At 38.4% G+C, this 21,643-nt stretch overlaps 1 protein-coding gene across 2 annotated transcripts in view; it reads right to left on the bottom strand.

Annotated features, from left to right (window-relative positions):
* Window positions 1-6,100: 6,100 nt before the first annotated feature.
* Window positions 6,101-21,643, bottom strand: part of NRIP1 (nuclear receptor interacting protein 1) — a 78,218-nt gene continuing 62,675 nt past the window's right edge. For both annotated transcript variants that reach the window (XM_083736162.1, XM_083736163.1), the window contains exon 3: window positions 6,101-14,892. In XM_083736162.1, coding sequence (XP_083592288.1) covers window positions 11,031-14,540 — 3,510 coding nt within the window. In that variant the 5' untranslated portion in view covers window positions 14,541-14,892 and the 3' untranslated portion in view covers window positions 6,101-11,030. The remainder of the gene's footprint in view (window positions 14,893-21,643) is intronic.

Genomic DNA, 21,643 nt, shown 5'->3' with positions numbered 1-21,643 from the left:
AGCTGCAAAATGTTGCCAATGTGCTCTTTCACTTTTTTTAAACATAAAACCCACTAATGCTGTTTAAAATTGGTTCACGATATTTCCACAGGAAAAATGTATTGTAAAGGTTACATATGATAAGAAACTGAGGTTTGCCACTGAAAGAACTCCAATGGCAAGTTCGCCCCTTCATAATATGTAGTATGACTCCATTGAGTTGTGTAGTTCTCTGGCAATGAAGCTTCGGATTATTGACTGCTACTGGTGCTTGCAGGAAAAAGTTAAAAATAGTCATGGCTGAACAGAAATTAGGGCCACATTCACACCATACGTTTAAAGCACTATGAGACCACTTCAAGCTGTCATGGACAAAGAATCCTGGGAGCTGCATTATGTTAAGGATGCTGAGAGATGTTAGGACACCACACTCACAGCGCTACAATTGCCAGTTTCCTGTGAAGAGGTATTGATTGTTAAAGCACTCTGAGAATTGTGGCTCGGTGAAGGGACCATATAACAGTGGTCCTAAAAGAATGACATTGGCTCCCATTTCTGAGCACAATTCAAACCGTTGGTGCTAGCCTTTAAAGCCCTAAATGGCTTCGGCCCTGTACATCGTACAGCCCAGACACTAAGATCCAGCTCCAAGGGCATTCTGGTGGTTCCCTCACTGAGAGAAATGAAGCTGCAGGGAACCAGGCAGAGGGCCTTCTCTATAGTTGCACCCACTCTGTGGAACACCTTCCCATCAGATATCAAAGAAATAAATAATGTTGTGTTTTTACATTTTTTTGTTGGGAGCTGCCCAGAGTAGCTGGGGCAACCCAGTCAGATGGGTAGCATATAAATATGTTGTTGTTGTTGTTGTTGTTGTTGTTATATTAGGGAATAGAGCTCTCCTCAGCACCCTTAAAAAACTACAACTCCCAGAATTCTTTGGTGGAAGCCTTACTGTTTAAGGCTGTTTAATACTGTTTAACTGCAACAGTGGCTAAATAATATGTGGGTGGATTTGCTGGTACGATGTCTTATTAACCATTCTTACTCTGCATAGTTATATAATAGCATGCAAAAACCATTTTTATTACTCTTCAACCATATTGTACTTTATAAATAATTAAATGTGACTTCCTTGTAACCAATCAATGGGGTTTCACAATTGTCTGCACAATTTCCAATCTCAGTAGAGATATGTCTGCGAAATCCTGCTTCCAAGGGCATGCAAGCTCTACCTATATTTAGGTGACACTTTTCAAGAAAAAGTATCCAGTTATGTTTAATATGTTTACGGATGACTGCCGGACCATATGTGATTGTTTTGGAATCCCTGGTACAGGGATTACAGTAGAGCTTTTTTGAGACTTTAGCTTCACTTCCTCCAAATAAATCAACATTTCAAGGCTCTGGTCTATTCTACTGGGAACTGGATAAACGAAAATGACAAGGTCAGTAGATATTTTAAGCATACACAGCTAATTATACGAAAAACAGTATTAATGAAGACTGAAAGCAAAATTTATAAATATATTTCCCTGGAGAATTGCACATGGAGAAACTAATCTAGAAAAATAATAAGCCAAATCACTTCATTTGATATGAACCAGGATGTGATGCTGACATAGAATCATAGAATTGTAGGGTTCGAAGGGACCTCAAGGGTCATTTAGACCAACCTGCTGCAAAGCAGGAATTAACTAGATCATGAATGATCCAAAGCACTTTCACATTCATCAGAACTTTGTTATTTTGGAGCTATTCAGTTGCTTGATGTGTGCTTCATTCATTTAGATGCGGATATTCTATTCACAGGGCTTCATTACTTCTTCCAAGGAAACAGGAACAAATCCCATGCTGGGAGTCACTATTCACTGCAGAATGTACATAGAATTAGACTCACAGTATCTTGTGGCCTGCATAGCAGGCAGGCACTTGTGACAGGGGTTTTTCCATAGTAGCCCCACAACTATGGAACTCAGTTTCTTCTGATATTAGCCAAGCTTAATTACTAGTGAAGGACTCGTGGTTTCAGGATCTGGTGATGATTGCAGATTTAGAGATCTAAATGTGGAGGGAGGGGTTTTTAATGGGGGGGGGAGGTTTACAGGGAGGAGGGGAGACTTAACTCATCCCCTCCACAGCTGTAGCACCCTGAAATCACCCTTGTGATGCCAATTAGGCCTTCTTTTCAGCCTAATTTTCCCTGCAGGCCCCAGGGAAAACCTTTTGTGTCTCCAGGTACCACATTGGTGACCCATGTGCTAGGCTATTGTTATTTCCTTCCCTTTTCTCATCCCTTCATCTTTCTTTGGTTTTTCTATTCCTGCTTTGCCAGAAGCAGAGATTTCTGAACTTGTTGATCTGCTATATTGGATTGGTAGGTAAGTTTTTCTCTCTTTCAGACTTAATGCTAAAACACTAAGGATGCTTTTAAACTAGATGGGCTGGAGGAAATATCAGGAGGAGGTAATGTAAGACATGGCAATCAACCAACGAACCAGGCAGTCAATCAACTGACCATCTTAGCTGTGAGTCCTGAAGGACTTGCCCCCTGCCTTGCAGGCCTTTTCCCACCTGGCTTGGGGTGGCAGGGCTCTGACTGACTCCAGCTACAAAACCTGCACCTGTTGAAGAGCCCAGAGACCATCTTGGTTGTCTCTTAGTGCAGACCCAGGTCATCAAGCCTGAACTTCCACAGCCACTGCCCACCATGAACCTCCATTGGCAGGTTGGGCAGCAACAGTAGGTATGTTCTGTGCTTATGATGATATGTTATTCTCTTCTTAATTATGCTGTTTTACATTTTATATCTGACATCATTGAGTAATGTTTTCTTTTGAAACATTTAAGATAATTTTTGCTGTTAACTTGGCTGTGTTAGATGTGGATTCTGTAGTTGACCTCCTTTGTAATGTTTTATTTTGAAATCTTTAAGATAAAAGTTTAGTTTCCTGTTAATTATGCTGCTTTGAATGCATACTTTATAGTTAACTTTCTCCAGTAAGGCTTTATTCTGGATTGTTTCATTGGATATTTAAATGTGTTGTAAAGCCCTTTGAGATATTTTCCTTAAAAATATAAAGTGGTATAGGAATGAAATAAATCACCACCACATTGCTTTATTATAGTTCTCATTCTTTATGCATATCAACACTTGATTCCTTTATAGTTTACTCTTAGTGTTTGGCTTGCATTGCGAGTCCTTGGATTGAATTTCTTTTCTGTACTTCTGGAGTCATTTGGGCCACTAATTTTTATTATCTACTGTTTCTATATTATTTATCAATAAACTATTTAATTCATTTCAGTTATAATCTTTAGTCTATGGTCTTTCTGCTTTAATCTCTGGGGTGCAAATTTGAATGAAACTAGACCAATTATCTCCAGCTAAAATACCAGCATGCTTACAGAAATGGTTACACTTTACGTTTGAGACATTATCACCTCACTCCACAACTCAAGATTTCTGTTTTTTGGGGGCTGGGAGGGGAATAGTTGTGGCTGGGTGCCTTTCACTTCAGTGGTTAAACCAAATCTACTCTGTTGTGTTACAATATATACCAATGAATTGTAACAGCTCTTTACCGTTCAAAACACTGAAGTCGGTATCAGCTAATCAAAAACAAACACTGCCTTTGGCTATTTTATTAAGCTTTCCTTGTGAAATGTTACTCTAGCTAGCATGAGAGCTAAAGTTTACTCCATTTATTATAACATTCGTAGTAATACTGTGCAGTCAAGTGCAAATGATCTTCCGCCTTCTCAATTAACAGAGTATTAAGACTTCCCTGAAGAGCAATAAACTCCTTTAATATGACAGGGGTACAAGTTCATTTATGCGCTTCTTCCAAGGTGCATTTCCAAATCTGTGTGAAATTCCCTAAGCTCCTTATTGATTGTCAAGGCGAATCAAAGCAGCTATGTTTTCCTCCGTTGGTGTTTAAATCATATCCCATAGGAGATAAACTAGGAGGAACTTTGTAGATACACTTATTTAAAAATATTGTTGTTGCATCATTTCAGAAATGCTGTGAAGTAATATTCATGTATATCTGCTTCCCTAGCCACACATTTCTTCTCCTGTTCAGGATTTTACATAGCTACCCAACCAATGTGATGTGCCAAGAACAGAGTGTGCATGCTGGATTATCATATAAACAGATCATCATATAAATGGACCACATGGTCACTTAAAACTAAAGGCTGTGCACGCTCATATTGCCCCTGGAACTATGTGCTCCAGCGAGGTGTCTGCTTAGGAGGGGAAGGGGAAGAAAATTGCTCACTTGCCGGCAGAAACTGGTTCCAATTCAAGATTTCAGTAATATGATGTTCAGTGCTCCTATTCAGGGCTTCAGCAGGAGTGTTTCCCCAGAATTCTGCATTCCATTCACCCTCTTCCAGTTTTCCATTCTTGCCCACTTCTAACAGTGAGCCAGTATTTCAAGGCCACTGAGCATACTCTGTTCTCATCAGACTGTTTTGGGTTTTTCCCCAGCCAAAAAGGGTTTTTCCGATTCCTTTCTTCTTTTTTTGGTTCTTGTGCAGACCTCAAGGTTTCCCCAAGTCTGCTGATGCCTCACTGTATTGTGTGGGTTATGCTGTTTTGGCTACGTAAGGATCAATATGAGAGTTGTCACAACTTGTGACAATGTATCTATTTTTATTTTGCTTGAATTTATTTTTCTTTAACTTTTAATTTCAGAAACCTGGTTGTTATTAAAATGCAATTAAAATATTTAGGTGGGAAGAAACACTTTTGAGCGTTTCGTATCAGTATATAGATTAGCCACAATTCAGTCTAGAATAAACCATGATTAAACCCCATTGATTTCCAAATCTGACTGAATTAAAATCACTGGTGTTTTTAAGTATAGGCAATGACCATTTTGTGTGTGTTCAGTATGTGCAAAAGCCAGAAGTGACTAGAGTGCAGAAAGGGCAAAAATGGTGTGATGACAGGACCTAGCAATCCCACAAGCCTTTGCAAGTTCAATCCCAGGAGGCCTTGCACCAACCTGTGAGGCCTATGCAGAGAAAGTGGTTTCAATGGTGTTCCCAATATACACATTTCACTTAAATGCACAGTGCCTCAGAACATAAACCCTGGGTTAATGGGGAGTTGCCTATATGCAAAATTTGTGGCAAACTCTATCTTTATATGCTGGTACAATTTTTTCTGAGACCAGCTGTACAAGCGAATAGCTGAACTTGAGCCATGCATCTTGACCCTACTCTGGTAATCTACTGAATATCAATGGTGGTGCATACCTTAAAGAAAGAACTGCACTGTAAATGGATACACTGTGTGTCTCTGCATTCAGAGACACACAACTTTACTCAGTTTTATTTTCATTCGGATAAAGCCTCCTGAGCCCAGAAACTGTTTTGTACAGCTCTGCTTCTCAAAATTGGGGTGCCTAGAATCTAGCTCAGTCAAACCATTTTATTTCAGTGATCACTTCTCTTTTTGCAGAATAACTGCAAAAGTAGAACACTGCAAAACAGAAGGAAAGCATCATCTTCTAGCCCACAAAGCATCATCTTCTAGCCCATCTTCTAGATCACAAAGACTTGACCATATGCATAGCAATGGTCACCTGAAGAACAAATGACACCTCTGACATCTACTTTTGGTGGCTATGAAGCAGCAGCAGATGATAAGAGGTCCACTCCAAGTACTTTGAAGGGGAATCATGCTTGAATTAGAGGGCAGGAGCTGAATTTGTTGCAAATGGTGGCACAATTCATCTTGCTCATACCAATACAACTGCACTCAGAAGCACATACTAGTAAGATGAAGGTAGATTAGCTGGTTGATTGAATAATCATAGGGCTAAAAGAACACAGGCCAAGCTCTTACTCTGGGTGGACTCCATGGGATTACATGGAATAAGTTGGACTGCTTGTGAGTTCCTGATCTAGGAGGAATGGGATGCGGTATGGATTGTATGTATAGCCTATACCTGGGACTTATGCATGTGGCTACCACAAATATGCACAGCTGTAACTGAATAGAAATTGCTGATCTTCAAGCAAACACACACCATCAGGGGAACTTTTGAGCAAGCATTGTTAGCCTACTTACTGGCTGGACAATAGATAGATTAGAACTTCAAAGTCAATGCATTTTTGTCATTTATTCAAATTTTCTGTAGGAAGTAAACACTGAAAGAATTAAAAAAAACCTCACACTGCAGTATGTACAGTTTTGTGACATCACATGAATAAATCATTTCCTAATAAAAATGAGAACAGTTAAATTAGTGAAATTCCACAACGAAAAGATTGCATAAACCCCAGAATTCTTGTGTGTGGTAACGAAACCAGTATTGCACATCTAGCAATACCAGAATAGAATTGCAGTGGTTTGAAATGGAATAACAAAACGTTATTGTTTGCTGTTGGGGGTGGGGAGGTGCTCTTTACGTTTTAAAAAAATGAAAAGGAAAAAAAAATGACTTTCCCCCCAGACCCTTTCATTTGAAGCACATTCTTTCACAAAGCTAAAATACCACAGCAGAAGTCATGTCCAGAAACAGAATACAATTGTGTTTGATAAACATCTGGTTTGACTTAAGACATATTTGCCATTGCAGAGATGCATAGGGTCTCCCATGCATTTTTCATGCAGCAGGTAATTACAATATTAAATAAAACATTTTCTATACATTCTTCCAGACTTGCAACTGTATACATACATGCAAAAAAATTTAAACCTATGTGATCATATTTACATTTAATATATGGAATATACATAACAAAAAGATTAAAATGTTTTTTTTCCTTTGCATTAGATAGAATACAAAATATGTATTTTTTCATTAAAGAAACCACTATTTACATCACTTTTTTAAAAATCAATTTCAACATGTATGTGTAACAAGTCTATATATTTACATATGTATACATATACATATATATAAAATATAACTTACCAGTTTACTCAACTAAAATGCAGCAGAGATAAACTGGCAACATTTTGTTGTCATTAATGACTGCTCTATCACATTTCACTGATGTTTTGCTGGGGGAAACTTAAATCATTTATTTCAAAAAAATGTAAATTAAGCACTTTATAATCTATTTTTTAAAAATATATAGCTTAAGAAGTAAATACATGGCTGATTTCCCTTTCAAACTGTTGTGTTCTATCTTCAGAGATGAACTGCTCTTACAGAAATGGGTTTTCAAGGTAATCCTAAACATGCTCAGAGGTTTTACTGAATTCCATCAGATTTCCTTTCAGGTAAGCAGGCTTAGGATTCCAAATGTGCCACCCAATCCTACCCATGTCTATTTAGATGCAAGACCCACTGTGCTCAATTGGGTTTACTTCTAAGTGAGGAAAGGATTGCTGCTTTAAGTCATTTTCTCTAGTAAAATATAGTGCCCATGTTTTTATGAAGTTCTAATTTGTGTTTGCCTTTACAGAATGAAACAAGAGAAATGTTCCGACACAGGTCCATATTTTTCCTCTTTCATACTATGTGGGAAGACAGTGAATTATTTTTTCTTCTGTCCTTATGATGAAACTCTTAATTTCATTCATCCTTTCAACTGTACCAATACAGGTCTCTAGTTGCAACTACAAAGTTGCAGGTCCATGAATTTAAATCTGCCTCCACTCATGTAAAATGGGAGCTGGGCCTCCACTTTGAACGAAAAGGGGTTAGTGGTTGAGAAACCCAGAACTCTCCCCCCCGTCCCTTTAGTTTTTCCTCTTCTTCCTCTTCCAGGTAGACTGATGGATTAAAGTCCTGCTGAAAGAAGCCTTTGGAGAACAGCAAGGGGCTAAGTGTAGGTGTACCTGCATGTTGCCATCAATCCCCTATTTTACCCACAATTGGGGCAGATCAAAGTCTCAGGTTTAAGCACATAGCTATGCATCATAGTGTATAAATTGATCCTGTGTCACATATTACACTGATGAATACCTGGCAGGTGTGTGTTGTATTCAGAACTATGTAACATGGTTACAAGCAAAGCATGGTCTTGCCCCACCTTCTTTCCTAAATTACATTTTACTGGTTAAGGCAGGTAATTACATATCTAAAATCTTTTTGAAATAATGTGTTCTACCCCGTTATTGAGATTTGTGGTGTCAATGAAATACATTACTGAGATGAAATGTACCAACTGAACTGCTGTCATTATAAGGTTCACTGTGGGGAAAATTAATCTGCAATGTGTATTTGTCTATAAATACAGGTAAGCTGAGCTCTTAAAATATTTGTGCAAATAACTCCCAAGAGGAATATGTAAACTGTTAACTATCAGAATTGTCATCTCTAGCATCTGTGATGAAAAGCCCATCATCCACTAGAGTATCTTCCTAATTCAGAATAGAGAAATGCAGTGTTTATGATTATACCAAGATAGTATAAGACAAAGGCAACTTATGGCCCACCAGATGTTGTCCCAACAGCATGGCGAATAGTCAGGGGCGACAGGATCTGTAGTCCAATAACTCCTGGAGGGCCACAGGTTGTCAGTCCCTGATATAAGCTAACAGTTGTTTGTCATGAAATTAAAGTACACCTGAAGGCGCCATTGGCAACAAGAACAGAATGACTAAATGGTGGGATACAACAGAGCTTCAGCCAATTTTTTCATGCCAATTTGCACTGGAATTTTCCTATAAATTTGTATTTCCTCCAGGGCCATGAATCTATTTGGTCTGTCACTCACAATCTCTCTCTCTCTCTCTCTCTCTCTCTCTCTCTCTCTCTCTCTCACACACACACACACACACTTTTTAAAATATTAGTATTAATTATATAATGTAAATAATAATAATAATAAAGCTGTGATACTCTGTAGACTAACAGCTGCAACAAATATTTCTAATGCATTTCTCTACCAGGGCAAAGAGAAAAGGTGTTCAGTGACAAAATAAAGAAGTTTGAATTATATAGCTTTACAACTGATGCCAAGCTTATGATGGAAGGTAAAACAAGATCTGGTTGAAAATATTTATCTTCTTGTATGTAAAAGCTTTATCCAGCCAGCAGTAATATATATGCTTTCACCATAATTAAAATCACTCATTGAGTTGAGATGCGCTGAACTCGTCTGATTTTTTTTTCTAGGACATTGATAAAAAAATCCCCTCAAAATCAATGGAAGACTTCAACACATTTGAACTGTGCTGCAATAAACTTTTTAGCTTAGAAGAGTGTAATTTTTAAAAACATATAGTAAATTATACAGAAAAGTGAAGTAATCAAAACCCAACTTAACAAACAGTGCAATTCTATACATGCCTCTTAGAAGTAGGTACCACAGAAATCAAGGGGACTTATTCCCATGTGTGTATAAGGGTTTTGGGGAGCAGGGGCTTGGGCCCATTAGCCAAATTAGGCTTTGCAGCCATACCCACTCATCAACATGGCTCATGGGTGGGGGAATCCTGTTCTACAACCCTAGTGTATAGGATCACAGCTTAACTGATCTTCTGAGTTAGATTGCTACATGTTTAAAAGCACTGCAGTAGACACAGGTTTTACTGAAGCTAAAATTCAGTACAAACTCAAAACATCCTACTTAGGTAAATTTTGTCTAAGAAGTTGGAGAGCGATAAACAGAACTTTTAAAAACTGCCATTCCATTCTTTCAATTTACAATACTTCATCTCCCTTAATTCTGGTTTATTAAATATTAATTAATTTACCACAAACGATCTTTTCACTGACCACTAATATCAATACATATGCCACCTTCTTACCAAAAAGCCTTCTAAACATGTCAGCATTTTCAATACTTCAGTAGTGCTCATACTGTAAAGCAAGACTGAGCTGATGGGAAAAGATACCAACGTGATGCGTTACCTATTCTTTTTTCTCTCTTAAACAAAATGCAACATTGATTCTGGAAAATCCAAAGTTCACTAATGTGTTCCTTCACCAAGCATAAATGGGGAGAAAATGAAAGTGGGTTTTATATTTATTTCAGCTGAGTGTCTAGGGAAGGCAGTCTCCAAATGCAACTAGAGAAAATACATAAGATATTTCTTGTGGTTCTCCCAGATATTAAAATGCAATCAAAAGCCATTAGGAATCACCCAAAGGTTTAATTTCTATACATTTCTCCAGTTAACACTGAGGATGATTACTAATATGCTAGAGTAGACTAATGCCTTGGTCTTGGTGTTCCATTTACAAAAAAAGGGGGTTCTTCACATTTCATACATGTATGAAAACACAAAGTTATACTGCCCTAGTGCTTAAGAGTTTCAAAAAGGAAAATATATCATGCGACAGGATGAAATGCTGCAAAACACTCTGCCAGCAGTGTCAGCTTTATGCATTGCATGCGTAGTACTAGTAGTTCCAAATAAGTACCTTTTTATAATACATAACCCAGAATAATTGCTGCTACCTCTGTATTTCCCCCCTACACTGGCTCAGATATTTGTAAATAATTCCACCCATGTGGTTCAGCTTCCTGCCATGTTTTTAACTGGGACCTGCTGGTGAAGGGAAGGGAATAAATCCTGAGGCGCCAGGCAAAAACTTTTATATATAACCAGGCTTTTAGCTATCTGTGGCCTTTTGGAATTGGGATGTCTTTTAATTTATGTGGGGATTTTTGTTTGTAAGTTGCTTTGGGTTACCCTAGGCAAGATAAAAGGACAGACCAAATTCAAGAAATAATAATAAAAAGTAATAATTTTTTAAAATAAGAATAAATCATGACATCCAAGGTCCACAGGAAGATCATCTGCCATCATTTGTATGATTTGGAAACATATCAGGAAGCTGAACTCCATGGTTTTAAACCTTTGCACAAACACCAGCAGTCAGTTTTCTTATGAATTTTGATGTAGCTAACAACTTGTGATGATAGGTGCCTGGTGACAAATTTCCTGTAAAGCAAAATAAAAATAAAAAAATGCTACATGTATTTTAAATATCAGAAAAATTCATCAAACAAAACCATGTTTCAGTTATACCATGCTTTTCTCAAATCATGCTAGATTTATACAACACTTTTTTTTAAAAAAGCAAAGATTTAAACCTGACTGTAAACACTTCTAATATGATTATAATTTACTCTGGTTCTTTTTTAATTGTTAATACTTTGTCTAAGAGTCCGTATACATTTCCATTCACATTGTGTTGAAGGGACACTTTATTACTTGAATGACTACTGTAAGTATTTCTTACATTATGAAATGGCATTTTACATTCTGCAACAGGCGATAACTCTTTCTTAAATGTGACAACAGATGAATGTTCTGTAAATGACGTATCACTCCAAACATCTTTGCCATGTGCTTCCTGAATATTAATGGAATTCCCACCTTTCTGTAACATGTAATATAATATAGGATTAGTTTTGGTCAGTCTTGGGGAATCTCGCTCATGTTCATTTTTGTCCGTATCTGTGATGACCCATTTTATAGGCCCCCTTTCTCTAGGTACATGGCAAACACTAAACTGGTCACATTCAGGTTTTGATGAAACTGTGCCTCCCAAATGTTCAGTGAAGGGAGAACTGGCAGGACTCCTCATTGCAACTGAATACTGAAATGTTCGGTGATCCAAACAATTGGTCTGCTGTCCAGGATTCCCCATTAGCGTATGTACTGAAGGGACACTGAATTCAGTTTTGCTGTTATTTGCGAGGTTATTTTTTGTTCCTTTCTTTTTGCCATCAGTTACTGCTGAATTATTCCTATGCTGAGGCACGTCTTTTTCACAATTTTCTGACAGAAGCAGTTGTTTCAACACGTTAAATCCTTTGCTTTCTCTAGACCAACTCCTATTTTCACTTTCATTATTTGAACCGTGACCTGAAGGGTATTTTAATTCAACATCAGTTCTGCTAAATTTCAATTCTTTCTGGTTGAGTCCAGGACCATACAAGGCATCTGCAGAAGACTTATTATTGTTTGCAGCATCAGATATGTTACCTTTGTTACCTTTTAGCAATTTCAAATGACCTTCTGAAGGTTCAGGATGCAGCTTCCTCTTCTTTGGGACTGTGCTGGGGCTTTTTGATTCCACAAAAGTCTGTTCCGCATTTCTGTGGCTCCTGTCCAGTTCATCTGCAGAATAGCTATCTTGACTCTGCCTCAGCAATCGACTTAGTAGGCCATTCTTTGAAAAAGAAAAGCCTTGAGGTGAGAGAGGGTTGGGTTTAAATTCCTCTGATGCTGGAGAAGTAGCTGAATGTCTCTCTAATGAATGAGTTATTCCATGATATTTCTTGCTAACACTTTCCCTTACTTGCTGTGCATTTGGATTCTGAAGGGCATTTGATTCCTCAGAAGGTTCAGCTTTTATTTTTACAGTCAATATTTGTTCATTCAAAGCCTTTTCTGTCGGGTCTTGTAAACTCTCTTCTTTTGAATGCATCCTCTCCTTTGTTTCAGTCATACCTTTGTTGGAGGTTCCCAGAAGCAGTTGGAGGACAGTGCGTCTTTCAAGTAGATTCTGGATTTCTGAACTGGGAAATCTTTGTTCAGCTGGTAGAGGCTGACTACTGACAATTTTGTTTTCTTCAAGTGCACCTGATGCATTAGTAATCAGGGAGCTATTTAATCCATCTATCAATCCAACTGGTTTCTCTGGGTTTAGAGTCATCATTTGTTTGCTTGTCTGCCTTTGCTCATCTATTGACATGGAAGACTGCATCCCACATTGAGCTAAGTTTTGCAAAAGTTTACTTGCACTAAAAGATGGATTTGTTTGTACAGTTTCATTTCTGCTCTGTTTAGTTCCTTGAATTTCTTTGTGTACTGTAAGATCTATCAAGTGTTTAGAAGCTGGATTAATTAGTCTTTCAGGCTGTATGATGCAAGTGTATGGTGGTGAATTATGTTTGACCAATAAAGGAGAATGGTGTGAAAGGTTGATGGGGGAATCCGCTTGTGTAGAATTTAGCAGAGGAGGAGTGTTTATTGGAGTAATTTGATTTGTACTAGAGCAATCTGTCATAGGAGTTCTGTTACCCATTGCTAAATTAAATTTTGTCACATCAGCTGAAACTAATGCACTCTCAGTTTCTGTGATTTTCTCAACATTGTCTTCATTTTTATGGCCAAGTAATAACTGAAGCAAAGTTACTTTCTGATGTGGATTGAGTTTTGCATTTTTAGAGGGACTTTTCTCTTCTACATTTTCTAGACAAGGAACTTTTGAATCCCAGTTGTGAAGTATGGATTGGGTTAAATTGTCTAGAGAAGCTGGCTGCGCAGAATCTGGTTTATTTGTTTTCTGTTTGAAAGATAAGTCTATAGGAAGACAATTAGAATGAGAACTTTCATCATCACTGCTGTCATCTTCTGTAAAACTTGGATTGTTGTCAGAATACTCATCAACCGTAGTTGGTGTACTACTCTCCTCAAAAATACTGGACCTTTCATTCTGTTCATATCCTTTAGTCTGCTTAGTAGCACTGTGATTTTTAAGGAGATGTAAAAGTAAACTACTGTTGGTAGGTGGTTTCATATGATTTTTTTCCATCGTTGTTTTGTAGCCTATGCTTTTAGGAGATGAATGAATTACCCCCATAGGACTCTGAAAATGTGTCATATTGCTTTTGTTGGTTATTGATTTGGTTGAAGATCTTACCTGACCATTAGGATGGCTTTCAATTCCTTTTGACAGTTTGAAATGGCCAACATCTTTCGGAACACTTTCTTTTAATCTTGCCATAGCAGCAAGTCTCTCACTTGCAATTTGACTTGCATTTTGTGCTTTTAGAGCATGTTCTCTGGAGTACTGCTGCAAGTGCGCTTCACTTGAAAGAAGCAAGGCTAGCTGACTACAAGCCACACTGGGTTTAGGAGACGTAGCAGGACTAGACCTTTTTTCCACCATGCTTGCAACAGCTTGTAATCTTGCAGCACAAGACAATGACTCACTCATCACCTTGGAACCACTTTGTCCTGTATGCGAAGATTCTATAAACCGATCTTTAACCAGATTAGCTGTTAGCTCAGGCAGACCAGTCTCCAGTTTTTCATCTTTTGCTTTGCTCTTCTTCAGGAGAGTCTTCAAGTGACTGGATGCAACACCATAGCACCTTAAGTCTTTCTCAACTTGCAGAGAATCGTGGCTAAGGGAATACCCTTGTTCCTTGAGGCTCTGCCTAATCTGTTGTGACAAAGCAACGCTCTGCAGCCTAGAGCTGAATGACTGAAGCAAAGAGGCCAGTAATGTGCTATCCTGTTTGCCTTTAGGCACATTTTCAACCATGCCAGCTAACAAAGCTTCTTTTTTTCCATTTAAATCCACAATAGAATCAGACAAGCGTCTTCTCTTTGCTGCATTCCAGTCTTCAGAAGACTGCAATAGCCTTGCCTTTTTGTGATGCAACATGCCAGAACCTTGATATGTATGCGTATTTGCAACTGAACCATCTCTCTGACAGCTGGGAGATGTATTTCCAGAAACCCTGAAGTTCTGATCTTCTGCACCAGGCCCAACAGGCTTTTTGTCAACCGCAGAACCCGAACCTCCTGCTGCTTGATGCATTAGTAATCCCTCTAGGTAAGTTAGAACAACGGAATCCTGGTGCATCTCAGAGACAAGCTCTTCTCCATGAGTCATGTTCAATACAAGTATCCACAAAGGCTCCCTTTTTATTCACTTTAAGGACTAACTTGTTATTGGTGAACTGAGATTCAGATTAATAAGCAAGTCTACTGTTGCCTACAAAATGTGATGCAGAACAGGTGCAGTAGTCCTTGATTGATTCTCTCATTAAGTTTTTGTGGAAAACTAAAAGTTCCATTTTTATGCATCTCTACCGCGGTATGCACATGCATTTATGAAGGTGATCCAGATTAGCTTATTTAAAACATGGTTCCAGAGGAAACATATTCATATTCTTCTAGTAGATTTCTGTAGCTGAGGTTTTCTTTTTTCAGTCTTTGCTCATCATATTGTACATGCTTAATTCCTATAAAGAAAAAAAGAAAAAAAATCAGCAAAAGTATTTTGAAGGTACCGAAATTGTATTCAAGCAAAAACAGAAGCGCATCACACAGCTGTGCAGTCTTTTGATCAGCTAATTCTTCCTGAACAAAACAGCACCTTGCACTTTCGTTTCCCTATAAAGTGTTGCTTGAAAGCCCCTCCTCACACAAATGATAGATTACAGCAGGCATAGGCAAACTCGGCCCTCCAGATGTTTTGAGACTACAATTCCCATCCTCCCTGACCACTGGTCCTGTTAGGTATGGATGATGGGAGTTGTAGCTCCAAAACATCTGGAGGGCCAAGTTTGCCTATGATTGGATTACAGTTAATAGAATGTCCCAATACAAGCACTGAAAAGAATGGGGGAGGGCACAGTGGGCTGCACAGAGTCAGGGACAAACTGAAGCACCTTGGCTGTCCTGTCCCCTGCCCAAACCTGAAGCCATGGAATGACGGCGGAAACTGGAAAGCAAGCACTTGATGTTGGGGTCTGCCTTCCTTAACAAATACGTGATTCAGATAGTTTACTGTGATACTGGTCATCATCATCATCTCAGAAAGAGGGACACCCCCTCTCTTTGGTATTCACTACTGTACATTGTATTGTGTGTCACCATTTGAAAATGATCATGAAAGAGAAGAAAACTGAGGCTTTTATGGAGTCAGGAAACTGCTAAATGTACCCAGTCTTCCAGAATAACAGGCTAAAGATATATCGGGATGATAGAACAGCAAAGGATTTGGGCCACAGTCTAGAAAGGCTACTTTCCACCTATGATTATGTGCAGGTTTTAATAACTTTTTTTTGTACAGCCAATCAATTGGCTAGATTTATATGGAAAGGTGGGCTGCCAAGTGAGTGGGCACATACAAAAAACCAAAACTGACTGCTAACTTTGTTCCTCTGGACTTTTATGTGCAAATAAAGTTTTTTAAAAAGGGAAATGGTAAGCATTAAAAAATCAAGATAAATATTTATTTTCTAACTTAAAAATGATGTAATATCTTTTCCATTTTTTATAAAGTTTAAAACAAGTCTATTAACAAATCTCAGGCATAAGAGCCAGTGCCTAATGAATGAAGCATTAATCTAAAGAGCATGAGAATCAGCTAAAAATCAAAGAAAATCAAAATCAAAATTAGTGTCAGTTATACAAGACCCACCCTATACCTGTGACACTGAATTATTTTAACCACTTTTAATAATAATAATAATGCTTTTATTATTTATAATTTTAACATTGTTGTACTGTGAACTGAAACCAGCTGGTGAAGGGTGGGTGTTAATAATAAATAATATACAAACTCTGATAACAAAAAATACTGCCTCCAGGGTAACTAAACTCTGGATACAAAGATATGAATGAAATATTAATGAAATAATTAGAATCCAGCAATGTATCATCAAACTGCCTTTGATCTTTGACTCTTTGCATTATCTGCCACTTTTATGTCAACTTCTAGTTACTCTGTTTAAGGCTCTCCTACCTTCATCTGCCCCAATTCTCTTTCTCAGGGCCTAATTTGATTTCTGCCTTCTGTAGTCCCCACCATAGTCAACACCAGCTGCTCCCTCTGCCTCAAACAGATGGCGGGTCAGTCCAGATGTGATACCAAAGCATGATTTGTTACAGGAACAAGTTCATGTGCTGCTTTCCCCTCACATTTAGTAAGAATAGAATAAAGCTTAAAAATATGTTCTTTAGCTTTCAGAAATGAGGTGGCTAGTTCCAAGTCCCATTTTTAAAAAATTAGTAACAAAAACTCATTAAACCTACTTTTGTAAAGTTACTAGATTTTAATATGGAGAAATGTCATTGTTCTACAAAATAAATTTGTCCCTGACAAATAAGTACTCCGGAAGTGATTCATGTGTTATGAAGTGAGGCTGGTATGTGTGCGTAACTGTTCACACAAATGATTTGCTTGCGTGATGCGTATTCATAAAGGAGGTGACTCATGAAAGACATGGTGGGAACTTCCATGAGCAGAGAAAATGAGTATGTCAGCTTGTTAGAAGTTACACTTCAAATACTGGCTTGTGGAAACAAGGAGTTATATCTTTCCTCTCCCCAAATCTGTTCCAGGGAGGTCTCCTATGCATTGGAGCAGACTTTGAAGGGTACACAAGCGGCTGTAGGGGAAAAGAGAGCAAGAAGGTCTGCTAGGCAAGTGAAGGTGCGATGTGTGAGCAGAACAGCTTCTGCACATAGTCAAGCTGTTTCAAAACGAAGGAAATTATAAGGACATGTTTCTACAGAATTCTTTTATGAGTTAAGAGTTCTACTAAACAGTGAAAACCTTACCAATATTATACTAAATCCACTACAAAAATTGCCATACGAGTTAGTGATTTGTATGTTTGCTAACATGTCAAAAAAAGGGGGGATCAGTGATGGAGATCTGAATTCAGGACATCAAGAATTCATGGTAGTCTTGCAGCAGTTTCTCTGACCTCGTGTGGAGGATTTTTGATTAGTATGTTTTGATAAACATCACAATCTTACAAGTTTTATTTATATCTCTTTTATGTATTATGCCATTAGAACAGCATAATTAAAGGTAAAAGGTAAAGGTACCCCTGCCCGTACGGGCCAGTCTTGACAGACTCTGGGGTTGTGCGCCCATCTCACTCAAGAGGCCAGGGGCCAGCGCTGTCCAAAGACACTTCCGGGTCACATGGCCAGCGTGACATCGCTGCTCTGGCGAGCCAGAGCTGCACACGGAAACGCCGTTTACCTTCCCGCCAGTAAGCGGTCCCTATTTATCTACTTGCACCCGGGGGTGCTTTCGAACTGCTAGGTTGGCAGGCGCTGGGACCGAGCAACGGGAGCGCACCCCGCAGCGGGGATTCGAACCACCGACCTTTCGATCGGCAAGCCCTAGGCGCTGAGGCTTTAACCCACAGCGCCACCCGCGTCGTGAACAGCATAATTACCAGTCAACAACTAATATTTGGAAATTTGAAAGTGCTGAGATGATATGGTCCTAGAATATACAACTGTGGTAACACTACTGTCCTTGGAACAGTAAATAACTTCCACAGTATTTTCACACACCCCTTTGCCACCACAATATAGGTATCCTTGATGCATATCTGGTTCTCGATCAAGTGATCCTGAGATCTCATCCTCTGGGTTAGAAGAGCGGGCTGAACCTAAGGCAGATAAACCCTTCTGCCCTCTTTTTTAATTGGGAGAGGACTAGGTTGCATAAACACTATTTTTCTCACGTATCTCTGGATTGGGGGCAGTAATGCAGTACAGGAAGAAAAAGGTTATTTAGCTTAAACATTCACTCCAAGGACACACACTCTTAAGTAATTTATCAAATTTATGTTGATAAAATGTCAGCAATTTTGAGCAAAAGACATGATAGATAATCAGAAAGTTGTGGCCATAGCTCTTAGTAGAATGTTTTATATATGTCTTCATGAATGCTACGGAAAGAAAGTAATTGCAAAATAGCAAGAAAGGGCTATTTATCTTTGCTACTTGTTCTATTAATGATAGTTTTTGAAATGAATCTTACTACCTAAGTAGTGGAAATCAATACTGACACATCTGCAAATATCAGGTTTCCCATTCAAATCATTCTCCCAAGAATAAACATTGTACTCAGTACGAGGACTTCACAACCAATTAATTTGCAGCTTACATGACTAATAATAGAGTTATTAATTGGGGAGGGTGCAGACTCCCCATAATCCTAACTTTAGTAGAAGGCAGATTTTAGCCAGTATTTGGAGTATGGAGGGAAGATGCTAGGCCAGTGAAAAATATAGGCTGAACCAGTCCTCCTGTTCAGAAAATGGTTGCTAGCGATGCCCTTAAGAGACCCAAGTACTGGGCCATTAAGAACAACTGACCATGCAGATGCGGTCCTCCCTGCCAACGAAGAAGTGGACAGCAACAGAAGAACTGAGAGAGGGAGGTTTCCAGTGGTAACGGGGTATGATGTCACCACAGGAAAAAAGGTATCCTTTTAAAACAGGTTTTGCAGCAGGTGTTTTGGGGAAGAAGAATGAGAGGCACTGGTTGGAGAAAGCTGCACGCAGAGCCTGGTCCCCTTCTGCTTTGGACCCAAATATGCCGAAGCTATGAGAGAAGCAACGAGAGACCCTCTTGCAGTGTGTTGTTCTGCACTTCCTCCACCAAAACTCAGGTTATAAATATGTGTGCAAAGTAAACCACATTTCATAAAGACAGGGCAGTTTCTGCTGCACCTCATTCCCAAGGAACACAAATCCTTGTTAGGGGCCCAAGACCCCTGGAATCTTGTTACCGCTCAGCAGAGATTGGGGTGGCCTGTAGCACTAGGAATAAAATGGGAAATTGTTTTTAACCATATTTCCTTTCATAACATGCTTAAATCAGACGCAGCTTAGGACTGCACATTCTAGCCAAAACCAACATTCAAAACAGGGTATGTGGATTTAGGCTAATTTAACTTGCCGTAACAACTGCTTTCTGCTGTTCAAGGCTGTTATGGTTCCCATATTATGCACTTCAATGGAAGCAACTGGTGGGGGCGGGAATAGTAGCCAAGTGTTAAGTGTCACAGGGAATGATGTGAGGAACACATTACAGAGAGTTTATATGTGTACATATGAGGGAGAAAAACACTGTGTGAATTATTGAGTAATTAGCAGCCTGCTCTTCATATTAGGAAAATGTGACTATAAGATTAAGATTATGATTTAACGTTAGTATCAGTATAACATTCAATTTTCAACTTTAAGTCATCTCTATTCTTAATTATTTAATTATAATTGCATTATAATGTATTGCATATGAGGCCTTCTTAGAAGTGGATCCCTTGCCTATGGAATGGGAGGCCTGCCTGGCGCTGACATTAACATCTTTTCAGCAACAGACAAAGCTTTTTCTGTTTTTCTAGGTATTTGGTTGTTAACATCTTTTGTGTTTGGGGGGACATTTTAGCTGGTTTGAAAAGTGAAGCTTTACTAAAACATACACAATTCATGACACCATAGAAATCTGTTTTGAAATATTGATGGAAAACATCTAGTTATTAAAATGGACCACTTTAAATTATATATGAATCAAAATTAATATTTTTTTAGAATTAGGAAATGTATTTTGACATTATTGTGTTTCAGTACATTCCAAAGTCTCAGTCGATGCTTGAACAAAGTTAATTACATGATCATTTAACTTCAGTACTAAATTATTAATAGAAGAGTAAAAATGTAGATAAGAATGCATAAATAAATGTATCAAACTCCGTTATAAAAATGAATTTGAGAGCTGGAGAAGACTTGATCACAAAGTATATGTGCACACACACACACACCCATTATTGACAAATAATGCACATTTTGGAAAATATTCTAAATCACTATAAATAATTGTACTTTTCTTAAAATATTTTATGATTACTGGAAAAAGAACAAAATTAATAACTGTTTTGAACTTTTAAATCCTATTGAACAATTATTAAAGTTGCAGTAAAATCCTATGGTTTGTTTACTGCTAAAATAGATTTGACATATGCATGGTACAAGTTCAAGGTCACTGATCAGAAAATAAGATTACAAATAGGACTGATGTAACAGCTGGCTTCTGATCAAAGCTTCAGGGATTTTAATACACTTACCAGAAAATACACTGCATTTCCTTATATAGTGTAGTTTTTAAGGTATTATAAACAAATCCATGTATTTATTTTCTGTAGCACAGCATTCAAAACACAACATCAAACCCAGAGAAAACTAGTCTATGTTAATGAAAGAAGTGTTATTTTCTGTCACAAGCTATTGTCTGAATAAGGTAGGTAATCTATTGATTCCTTCCAACCAACCTACAGTTCTATTGTTAATCCAAAGCAGCCTGTGCATAAGTGCAAAGCAGTTTTGCGTTACCACGGGATGCTGCATGCCTATTATGACATAGCTCAGTGTTGAATAGCTTCCCCACCACCTTTTAAAACAAAGATCTTTGACATGGTTTGTATGGGTCCAATGGTATCATTGAGATCTTCCCCTGGTGCCCATGAAGCCTCTGAGTTTTTGCACCAACTACCCCATGATGATGGGGTGGTTATATTCTCCCCCACTTCCCCCAAAAAAGGAGGTTTGAAGAGTGACATTGTTTCCAATTTCTTCTTTCAGATCCTTGGGCTAAAATCAACAAGTCCCGGTAGATGCAGTGTTTCTCAACCTGTGGGTCCCCAGATGTTGTTGGACCACAGCTCCCATAATTCCTAGCCAGCATGACCAGTGGTCAGGGATGATGGGGGTTGTAGTCCAACTACATTTGGGGACCCACAGCTTGAGAACCGCTGCGCTAGAGGAATGGATTCCTCCCCATCTCCTTATGCAACCTCTACACCCCTCCCCAAATCTGTTCTGGAGGGTCAGAAGAAAGCCCAGGGCAGGGTGCAGGGCAGGAGAGGGCAGACTGTTCCATCTGGCAAGAAGAAATCCTTGCTCTGACAGATGTACGGAGTATAAATAATAAATTATTATTATTATTATTATTATTATTATTATTATTATTATTATATAACAATTGCCTTGGCACAAGGCTGAATTCCATCTTGTGTTTTTTGTCAAGGCTAAAAATATTAGTGACCCTATTATGTTTTGGAACAAGTTTCAGGAGAAATATATATAAAATTTTAATACAATTTATCTGCACTGCTGTTATATGATAATTCTCATGCCATGTAGCATTATCTATTTGTACAAATATCCTGTGTTATTGTTC

Source organism: Podarcis gaigeae (genome assembly GCF_964106915.1).
Source record: "Podarcis gaigeae genome assembly, chromosome: 4".
Lineage (NCBI taxonomy): Eukaryota > Metazoa > Chordata > Lepidosauria > Squamata > Lacertidae > Podarcis > Podarcis gaigeae.
This window is presented reverse-complemented; position numbering and strand designations above follow the sequence as displayed.